The sequence below is a fragment of the Petaurus breviceps genome, unplaced genomic scaffold (assembly GCF_028583685.1).
Source record: "Petaurus breviceps papuanus isolate PSGF00001 unplaced genomic scaffold, PetGlider_PUasm1.0 77, whole genome shotgun sequence".
In the NCBI taxonomy this organism is placed as follows: domain Eukaryota; kingdom Metazoa; phylum Chordata; class Mammalia; order Diprotodontia; family Petauridae; genus Petaurus; species Petaurus breviceps.
Window position 1 is genome coordinate 6529520 of NW_027186492.1, and position 11617 is coordinate 6541136.

At 39.6% G+C, this 11617-nt stretch overlaps 1 protein-coding gene across 1 annotated transcript in view; it reads right to left on the reverse strand.

Moving 5' to 3' along the window:
• Positions 1-11617, reverse strand: part of TGM7 (transglutaminase 7) — a 56040-nt gene that overhangs the window by 16263 nt on the left and 28160 nt on the right. Inside the window, exons 5-7 of the mRNA XM_069105696.1 lie at positions 5988-6116; positions 5702-5879; positions 1593-1731 (exon numbers count right to left, since the gene is read on the reverse strand). Of these exons, the coding sequence (XP_068961797.1) occupies positions 1593-1731; positions 5702-5879; positions 5988-6116 (446 nt within the window). The remainder of the gene's footprint in view (positions 1-1592; positions 1732-5701; positions 5880-5987; positions 6117-11617) is intronic.

The following is an 11617-nucleotide window of genomic DNA, read 5'->3' on the forward strand; positions in this document are numbered from 1 at the left end:
GAAGGAAGGAAGGAAGGAAGGAAGGAAGGAAGGAAGGAAGGGAGGGAGGAAGGGAGGAAGGAAAAGAAGGAAGGAAGAAAGGACGGACTGCTTTTTACCTGGGATTCAGAATAAGACGCACTTTTCAGACATGGCCAACATGGGAGCGTGCTTTATCTGAGTGAGCATGTCTGTTGCAAGACTTTTGCTTTTCTGTGTTTTCTTCTGTTCGGATTGGTTGGTTGGAGGGAGACAAATATTAGGGTTAGAGTAAACACCCCCCAAAGAGAAGGAAGAATAAAAGAGGGTCATTAAAGCTTTTAAGAATTACAGAAGAAAAGGTAGAAAGAGTTATAGGCAAGCAGATCAGTTCTGAAAGTTATATTTCGAATTTATTGATACTATGGCACTGGACCTGGAGTCAAGAGAAATCTGGCCTGCTCAATAGTAAAATGGGGATAATAATAGCACCTACCTCCCAGAGTTATTTAATACCTGCAAAGCACTTTGCAAACCTTTAATATATATATAAAATATATTATTACATTTTATATAATATTATATACATATATTTATATTATATACATATATTTAAATAGTAAATATAATTATGTACATATACATATATTTGTCTATATTATTTTTGTTATATTTAAAAAGAAAAGCAAACAGTATATAATATTTAGGTTTCTTATACAATCTTTTTTCTTCTGTCTTCCTAAGTGTATGGAAATGCTCATTTTACTTGATATTTGTTATCCAGGAGTTTTTAAAAAGGAATTTAATTTTTTTTTTTTTAATCACTGCTTTTTAATGCTGTGGGAAACCTATACTGATTTTTTTCTTTCCATTCTGTCCTGGTCAAATGGTCCTACGATGTTAGGAATCAGTGCCCTCTGCTGCCAAAAAAAGAGAATTGCTTCTTCCCTCACAAAGACAAATTCATCTAGGAAATTACCTAAGTTCTGAGTTTGTCTAATATTCTTGTTTTCCTTTTCTCTGGAATATAAATGAATATTGCTTCGCTCATAGACTCATAATTTGTCAACATATTTTATTTAAGAAAAAAAACAAAGAAACTGTTAGGTCTCAGGATACTAACTCTTGTCTTAGAACAAAAGAAAGGATTGAACAAAGGGGAGAATTAGAGAAAAAGGTCAGTCAAACAAGATATAAGTAGAGGTAACACTAAAGAAAACTTCCTTAACAATGATGCAGAGGGACAAAGGGGAGAAGGTACCATGGAGGCCAGTGAGTTTAGTCCTCTCAGTTTAAATATGAGGAAACAGGCAGGGAGAAATAAAATGACTTATCTCATGTCACTCAGCTAGTAAATTTTGCCTCTCATCTGTAACTTCATTTTTTTGGAATTGACGATGGGTCACAATCTCAACGTGGATTTCCAATTGCTTTTTGTGAAGTTATCTCCACAGCTTACATGCTGGACCAATTCCATGGTCCAATGCATAAATAAGAAATTAGATTTTTTTTAAAATCAAGCCAAAACTGGAATTTGGTATTAAAAAAAAAAAGAATGGAATTTGGTCTTAAGCCAACAGTGTTCAACCCCTTTCCTAGACAGAATACAAAAATTTACAGTAATCTGGCCTTACCATATTTTATCTCTTCTCTCCCATGGCACCATCTCTGCACGTTTATCATAGAACATGTCAACGGTCAGGTTACCATCTGTATTATGTGCGGATCGGAAATTGGTAACTACTCGGGTTGGAACTCCCAAGCATCGCATCACTGGAGAGAATGAAAAGAGTTGGTAGGGACTGACTTCGGTTAAAGGTGGGCTATTTGGTTTAGATATGCAGATTCTAATTCTCAGGTTGTAAGGAGGGTAAAAATCCTACAATAAGCATTCAGATTGGCACTTGCTGGGATATTTGTTCACACTCCCTCCTACCTCCAGATACTGGCAGCAAAAGATGGTACTGGGATTCTCCCAACCTAACCCTAAGGCGTGGAATTTCAGAAGCCAATTTCTGTGCTGGATGTGAGAGATTGAAAAAGGGTGGAGGGGAACATTTTTTCTATCAAAGGTCATTGTCCCAGAGAAAATAATCAAACCCCCCCACTCAAACAAAGGACTAGTGTGTCTATTCTTTCCTAGAATATCAAAATATATCAAGAAAGGCTTCACTAGCTTGTCTTCTTCCTACGAACCTTTTCTATTTCTATTGATCCTAACCCACTCTTGGAATTCCCAGACTGCATAGGATAGAGGGATAAAAGAAGGGTATTTTGCTTGTCTTTTAGAGTTGAGAGCTTTCTGAGGGCAGGAACTATGGTTTTGTTTTGCTTTGCAACCCCAGTCCTTAGCACAGTGCCTGGCATGTAGTTGCTTTTCAGTCATATTTGACTCTCTATGACCCCATGTGGAGTTTTCTTGGCAGAGATACTGGAGTGGTTTGCCATTGCCTTCTCAAGTCCATTCTACAGATGAGGAAACTGAGGCAAACAAGGTGAAGTGACTTGCCCAGGGTCACACAGATAGTATCTGAGGCAAGATTTGAATTCATGGGGGCAGCTAGGTGGCGCAGTGAATAAAGCACCAGCCCCAGAGTCAGGAGGACCCAAGTTTGGTTCTGGCCTCAAACACTTAACACCCACACAAAAAAAACTAGCCGTGTAACCTTGGGCAAGTTACTTAATCCCAATTTCCCTCCAAAAGGCAAAATTATATATATTTGAACTTATGAAGATAAGTTTTCCTGACTCCAGGTCTGACTCCATTGTACCACTTAGATGCTCCCTGGTATGTAGCAAGTCCTTAAAAAAATGTAGTAAGCCCTAAATAAATACTTGCTGACTGACTAAATTGAGCTGAAAGCAAAATTGTCTTATCTCAAGGAGCTAACTCTCTAACTGGGGGAGACAACACACATAGGAGACATCAGGTGCAAGGCACATGGAGGTCTACAGTGGGGCAGATGTCAAGGCCCAGGGATCCTTTGATTACATCATCAGGTGAGATGGCAGTGCTTAGGGCTATGGAGGACATAGTAGCAGGATGGGATCTAGGGTATAAGTGATCAAAGGTTAATCTGGACGAGTATCAGGTTTACCTTATTTGAGACAGGAGGAAAGAGGAAATCAAGAAAGGGTAAAATAAGATTGACTATGCAGCACTAAGGGAGCAGCTGATGTTACATAGCAAAAATGTATACCAGTGAAATCCATTCTATTTTGAAACATCAACAATGCTGAGAGCAAGATCATCTCCATTAGATGAAAGGGTTAGCCAGGGTTGAGGACTGGTAGAACTGGAACAGTAGAATGTGAAGAGGACTGAGGATTCATTTCTGCTCCTAATACAAGACACTCCATCTCTGGACTGGACATTTTCATTGACCCCCATATCTAGAATTCTCTCCCTCTTTATCTCTGCGTCCTGGCATCTCTGGCTTCCTTCAACTCCCAGCTAAAATCCCACCCTCTTAAATAAGTTTTTCCCAGTCTTCTGTAATTTTAGTGGCTTTTCTCTGAGATTTTCTCCAATTTATTCTGTATCTAGTTTGTTTGTACATAGTTTTTGTGTTGTCTCCCCAGTCAGGAACTGTTTTTATGGCTCTCCTCAGACCGTGTTCAACATTTGTTTCTCTCTCTCCACCCAGTTTAACACTCTCATTTTACAGATAAGGAAATGGAGAAACAGTGAGGTTTGGGTGATTTGTCCAAGGTCACACAATAAACCAACCCTTCTGTGTATTCATTTGTTCCTGTGTCTTTCCATTTCCCCCTGGCATTTCTGTGGGGTTTTCATGCCTGCATGTGGCTTGGAGTATGGCACTGGAAATGGTGTCTCCCCTCTCATCCTCTGTTTATACTGCTGTGTATCCCTGGAACACACAGGTTGAAGGCTGCCATCTTGCAGTTTCCCAATGGATTTTGGTGTCACCGCTTGCTTGCATATAAAGCCCACCGCAATTTCTGATGCCTGAGCAAAGTTACAAAAGAACCCTTTAAACACATTTCTCCTGGGACACTAAGGCTGTTGCCGGGAAGACTGCCGTAACGGCTGGGGAGAACAGAGCAAGGGCCAGATAGAGAAGCTCCTCTGGGGTTTGGCAGCTTCCTATTTTAACTAATTAGTCTTGCTAACTAAGTACTAAGCACAGTTGTTTTTATGCTGTTGTCAGGGTCCTGGGGAAAGCCAGTCTCCCTGTCCTAGAAATTGCTCTGATCCAGCTACCAGGGGAGAAAGGAGCCCATCTGTGTCCCAAATTTCTGTGATCCCAAAGAAACAGAAAGACAGACAGACATCTTTCTGAACTGATTTCACATTACTCCCCCTCATAAACTCCATGTTCCATCCAAGCTACTTGCTTTTCCAAGAAGAGACCCATCCTTCATGCAAATTGCCCCAAGAGACAAAAGGCCATTGTCAGAAATAGTGAACTGGTCAATGGGAGCACAGCCCTTAGAATATGCACAATAAGTCTCAACCTGCGGGAGTAGCTTGAAGAGCTTGCTTTTGGAAGGACATCATGGAGGGTTGGCTTTTATGTCTTCATTTCCGAGCATAAGCAAATTGTTCTTGTTCAGCCTTGTCTGACTACATGACCTCATAGACTTTGTCCATGAGGTTTTCTTGGCAAAGATACTGGAGTGGTTTTCCATTTCATTCTCCAGTATGTTCCCATTTTACAGATGAAGAACTGATGCAAATGGGGGTTAAGTGACTCGTCTGGGGTCACACAGGTAGTAAGTGTCTGAGGCCAGATTTGGACTCAGATCTTCCTGACTCCAGGGTCAGTGCTCTATTCACTGCACCACCTAGGTGTCCAATGCATAAGCAAACACTCCATTACTATTTCCTAAAAGCTTACTGCCTATAGGAAGAACCTTTTAATTGCTGCTGAGCTACAGTGAAAGAACATGCAAAAGGCCCAAGCTGGGGAAATCACTCTCTCTCTTTCTCTCTCCTTGAAGAGATAAGGCAAGAACTGCTTTGGTGGAGAGAGAGGCAATAGGAGCTATGGCATTATCTCCTTATCTCCCCAAGGGACAGCCATGTGACTGTGAAACCATGGCCATCCCTGTTTCTTCTTTTTTTGGTCTAATATTTCCTGATCCTGGGTGAATGGGTATCAGAGATGATCACTGTGTCCTCTGAAGCAGAGAAATAAAAGGACACTTCACTGTCACCCACATCTGGAAGGAGACTCACCAAGCCTCCATGTAGATTGATGTCAGGCAGAGTTTGCTGCACATGCTCCAAGAATTGAGCCCTACATTGGCCAGCAAACCCTGTCTCCACTCAATTATTAAGAAAACTAGAAGTGCTAAGAAAGATGAATTCACAGAGATTAAGAAAAAATAATGAAGGCGCTCTACAGAGGAATTTCAAAACTACGTGAGTTGGAGGGGAGGAGATTGTCATCATCAGGCAAAATAATACAGCAATGAAACCTCAGTATATATATTCAAGTTGCTTCCTAATTATAACTAGAACAATGCTTAAGAACCTCACCAGAATACTCTGAGCATAGGAGAAAAAAAGTTTATATTTTCCTGGGGGAAAGTTTTTTTTAATTTTGTCAAATGAATGAATGAACAAATGGAAGAATAAGGAGCTAACATTCTAATACATTCAATTCATGAAAATAATTCAACAATTCTAAAATTAACTGATACTATATATCTATCCTGTAGTGTAGGATGTGACAGTCAAGCACATTTAGCCCTTAATGGGGTAGAAGATTCCTACCTGTGCACATCACAGCTGCAAAGACCCAGCACTGCCCATATCTCACAGGCTGGCCTCCGGTGACATGCCACTGTCTCAATATGGCAACACTACCATTCCATTCCAAAGGGTTGACGCCTGTGGAGTGATCTTCACTCCAGTTCCCCTGTAACACCCCACTGTCATCATTGCTGTTGATCTGGAAAGGACACATTTGGCTTTTGAATGATGATGGGAAAAGTTAGACAATTCTATGAGAGAGAAAGAACAAAGGACTATTGAAGAGAGTAACTGATTTCCTCCTTACCATAGCACTCACCACCCTACAGACGTACATAACGCTGTTTCTCTGGGAATAGTCCTTGGAGGGATTGTTTAAGAAGTTCAGGTTTTTGTCCAGAATCTCGAAGCAGATGTCTATAATGTCATCTTCAAACTTCCCGGTGATTTCAAGGGAAAAAAGTGAAGAGATGAGGGGGGGAAATGCTCTAAATCGTTATTGATTAGAGAAATGTAAAATAAAACAGCTTTGAGATATCATTTCACACCTATGAGACTGATAGATGCCCTTCAATTGGGAAATGGCTAAACAAGTTGTATATGATTGTAATGGAATACTACTGTGATATAAGAAATGATGAGCTGGTTGACTTTAGAAAAACATAGAAAGGGGGCGGCCAGGTAGCACAGCGAGTAAGAGCACCGGCTCCAGTGTTGAGAAGACCTGGAGATCGAATCCCGGGCTCAGACACTTAGCACCCACCCAGAAATACCTGGCTGTGTAACCTTGAGCAAGTTACTTAACCCCAATTGCTTAGGGGCGGCCAGGTGGCTCAGCGAGTAAGAGCACCGGCTCCAGTGTCGGGATGACCTGGATCAAATCCGGGCTCAGATACTCAGCACCACACCCAGAAATAACTGGCCGTGTAACCTTGAGCAAGTTACTTAACCCCTATTGCTTTAAAAAAAAAAGAAAAGAAAAGAAAAACATAGAAAGACTTGGACCTATGAAGGAAGATGCTATCCACCTCCAGAGAAAGAATTGACACATAGAAATATGTACAGTATTGTCTTACATATATGTATATATAGTTATATATGTATGTGCATGTATATATAGATATATATATGCATACATGTATATATTCATGTTTAATTGTAGCCTTCTCTAGGACAGGCTGGGGATGAAAGAAGAAAAAATAAAATAAAAAATACACAGAGAAAAAAAGAAAACTTTGAAGGAAGCACAGAAAAGCTGAGTAGCTCTGAAAAAAGATGCATAGTATTTATTATATGTTTTCAAAAAAGTAAACAGTTTGAAATGGAAATTTATTGTTTTATATTGAATCCTCTCTATGTTCTGCTGTGTAGATAGAAATGTTCTTTTTTTCTTTTCTTGTTTTGTATTTAAGATTAAAATGAATAAAAAATGTTTAAAATAAAAGGAATAGGAATTTAAAAGGGAAAGACTCATGTGGGTTGGAGTAGATTGTGCAGGAGGTAGATCTTAAACTAGGACTTGACCAATGGGCAATATTTGAATAGGCAGAGGGAAGAATGAGAGCAATGCAGGCAGGGCTATCAACTTGGAAATGAATGGAGTGTGCTTTGGGGATGGTAAGGAGAGGAGTCTGACACATATTTAGTGGTAAAGTGAGATACATTTGAATAAGACTGAAGGTGTTGGGAGACTAGGGAAGAGGGAGGCAGGTTACAGGGAATCTTGAGCACCCAAAAGGGGAGCTAGAGGAGCCATTACAGGTTCTTGACCTATATTTGTGAAAAGCTGCAAAATCTTTGACCGAAAAGTGTTCACTTTGACTTTAGGTATTGCATAATTCATTAAAGGAGAAGGACAGAAAGTGGAAAATCCATTATGATTTCAAGGTGTTCCATACCTCATCATGCCACTACATCTTCAACCTCTTCCCTTCTAGGGCTTGTATATAATGAATCGATAAACATTCATTAAGTGCCTAATACATACATGATAGTTGGGGCAACTAGGTGGGGCAGGGGATAGAGCACTGGGCTTTGAGTCAGGAAGACCTAAATTCAAATCCAGCCGCAGACACTTACTAGCTGTATGACTCTGGGCAAGTCATTTAACCCGTATTTGCCTCAGTTCCTCATCTGTAAAATGGGGACACACTGGAGAAGGAAATGGCAAACCACTCCAAGTATCTTTGCCAAGAAAATCCCACAGATGAAAAGTGGGTGCCTATCACATTGTGCTAAACATGTAGGGCCAAGAGGTTATGGGATCCAACTCAATCTTAATCAGAAGCAGTGATAATTTCCCAATGCCCTTGAACAACATTTGATGAGTTTTGAGCTGGAGAATCACCCTGAATAAAACAAACACCTTCTCCTTTCATATTTCTATTTGAAGTAAGTGTTTACCAAGAAGAAGAATAAGGGAATGGGGGTAGAGGGACAGACTTTCATTTGAAAGGAATTCAGAAGAAGCTAGAGAACAGTAGCACATCATAGGGCATAAAACCATAATCAATGGAGTGGAACAAATCAAGAGAACTCTTTGTCAAGTAGAAAGTCTTGTTGCCTACCTTGGAATTCATTCATTCATTTACTTACTCATTGAATAAACATTTATTACAAATTTATTGTTCATAGAGCAGGGGTGTTAAAACACTCAGCCTGGGGCACTGTGGCCCCCTATTCTCTCTGTGCAGCCTGAATCAGATTAAAATGTAATTGGGAAGGTGCGGCTAGGTGGCACAGACTGGTATACAGTACCATGCTAGGCTCAGGAGGACTAAAACAAAATTAAATCAGACATAATCTCTTATGTAAACCCTCACAGAGTTTATAGTTTAATAGGGAGATAAGACACAAATGCAAGTAATTATAACATACAATATTACAGGATAAAGTCTTTAGAGAGATGTCAAATAAGAGGCTTTGTGAAATCTGAGGGACAAGGTTATTACAAACAGGGGCACCAGAGGATGTTCCCTAGAGGCAATGGAATTTCAGTTGGGCTTTAAAGGGTGTGTGGGAATTCAACAGGCAATGAAGGGGAGAGAGAATGCTCCAGGTATGGGGAACAGCATGAGCAAAGACGTAGAGGTGAGAAAACATAGGGAATGGTCCCCAGAATATGGCATAGTGGACAGGGCTGGTCTTGGTATTAAAAGACCTGGATTTGAATCCTGTCTCTGATCTTAGAAGTCATGTGATCATGAACAAGTCACTTAACCCTCTTCAACCTCAATTTCCTCATATATAAAATAAGGATTATAATATTTAGAATATAGTAGAATAATATTCTAGTTAGTAGAAACTAACTTGTAAACCTTAAGGGCATGTATTAACATGAATTTGGGACTGGATTTTTGCAGGGAGGGAGTGAGAACAGAGAGCAGTCCACTTTGGTTGGCATGTGTCAATTACAAGAGAAGTAATATGAGATAAGGTTAGATATGTATAATGATGACAGATTGTTGAGGACCTTGAATCCTAAGAAATTTAGATTTAACTGGATAGACAATTTTTACTTAGGTTTTTTTTCAGTTTTCACTCTTTGTGACCCCATTTGGGATTTCCTTGGCAAAGATACTAGAATGGTTTGCCATTTCCTTCTCCAGTTCATTTTACAGATGAGGAAATTGAGGCAAACAGGGTTAAGAGACTTGCCCTGGGTCACATAGCTAGTAAGAATCTGAGACCAGATTTAAATTCATGAGGATGAATTTTCCTCATTCCAAACCCAGTGCTTTATCCACTATACCACCTAACTTCCTGGATAGACAAAAGGAAGTCTCTAAAGATGTTTACAAAGCACAACAATATGTCCAGATCCACGTATGAGAAATATTGTTCTGGTAGGGGTATGAAAAATATATTGGAGGGGGAAGAGAATAGAAGTGGTCTGACCTGTTAAAAGGTTATCACATTGGGGTGGGTAGGTGGCCCCATGAATAGAGCACTGGCACTGGAGTCAGGAAGACCTGAGTTCAAATTTGACCTCAGACACTTAACACTTACTAGCTGTGTGACCTTGGGCAAGTCACTTAACCCCAATTGCCCTGCATTCCCCCTCCAAAACGCAAAAAAAACCCCAAAGGCTATCACATTACTGATCCAACTATTCTGGAGTGCAATTTGGAACTATGCCTAAAGGGCAATCAAACTGGGCATGCCACTACTAGGTCTATATCCCAAGGAGATCATAAAAAAGGGAAAAGGAGCTACATGGACAATAATATTTATAGCAGCTCTTTTTGTGGTGGCAAAGAACTGGAAATTGAGGGAATCCCCATCAGTTGGGGAATGGCTGAACAAGTTGTAGTATATGGATGTAATGGAACACTATTGTTCTATAAGAAATGATGAGCAGGCAGACTTCAGAAAACCTAGAAAAACTTACATCAACTGATGCAAAGTGAAGTGAGCAGAACCAGGAGAACATTGTACATAGTTAGAACAACATTGTGCTATGATCAGCTATGAATGGCTTAGCTCTTCTGATCAATACAACAATCCAAGACAATTCCAAAAGACACATGATGGAAAATGCTGAAGCATACTATTTTCACTTTTTTGGTTTTTGTTTTTCTTGTTTTTCATGGTTTTCCCCTTTTGTTCTGTTTCTTCTATCACAACATGACTAATGTGGAAAGAGGTTTAACATGATTGCACATGTATAATCTATACCAGATTGTTTGCCATCTTAGGAAGGAGAGAAGAAAGGGAAGAAGGGAGAAAAATTTGGAACTTGAAATCTTATTTAAAAAATGTTGAAAACTATCTTTATGTTGGAAAAAATAAAATACTATTTTTTTGAAATCTTATTTTTAAAATGTTGAAAACTATCTTTATGTGTAATTGGAAAAAAAATAAAGTACTATTTTAAAATAAAAAATGCTACGGGGGGGGGGGGGCCTAGGTGGCGCAGTGAGTAAAACTAGCCATGTAACCTTGGGCAAGTTACTTAACCCTAATTGCCCTCCAAAAAGCAAAAAAAAAAAAAAGATGCTACTACATTTGTCCAGCTAGGTGATATCTAGAGTGTATACTAAAATAATGGCACTGGGAACAGACATAAGAGAGTGGATATGAGAAATGATGGTGATGGTACAACTTACAAGACTTGGTAATTGGTTTGATACTGGTGGTAAAGGAAAATAAAGAGTTAAAAAAAGTCTCAAGTCTACAAATATGAGTGGGTGGATAGTGATTCCACAGATAAACATAGTAGATGAAAAGAATAGTATTTCATGACTTTCTCCAGTGAAATTCAGCATCTTGGGAGCAGGTACACAGAAATTCCTTCATCACAGAAAGCTGCCCAGGAGGCGATGCCCATAGGAGAGAGCCAGGATTTAATGAAATAGATATGAACCACTATAGCCAGATACTAGACCTCACTAGACCTTTCAGATTTTGGGGGTGATTCTAGTTTTAATTCTGCTTTTGTTTATTGTCTTCTGACCCTTCAGCTCCCTGATCCTTAACCCTGATTCCTAACTTATAGATCTAAAGCTAGGAATGATCTTAGAGATTACCTAGTCCAATCCCTTCATTTTACAGATGAGGAAACAAATTCAGATAGGTTTAGTGAGTTGTCCATTGCTACACAGCTAATAAACGTCAAAGGCAGAATTTGAGCCCAGGTCTTCTGACTCCAAAGCCAGTTGTCTTTCCATGGTAGCACACTGCCTCTCAAAACCCAAGTTTTTGATCTTAGACTTGTTTGAAGGATAATTCTGCCCATACCTACACAAGAATTTCCCACCTTTGAAGCTGTAACCTCCTTCCCATTCCCTAATGTGAGAAAGCTTCAGTCAACACCATGGAATCTGCCCAGTTGAGGTTCATGACAGGAGTAGATAGACAGACATAGATGGATTAGATAGATAGATAGATAGATAGATAGATAGATAGATAGATAGATAGATAGATAGATAGATAGAT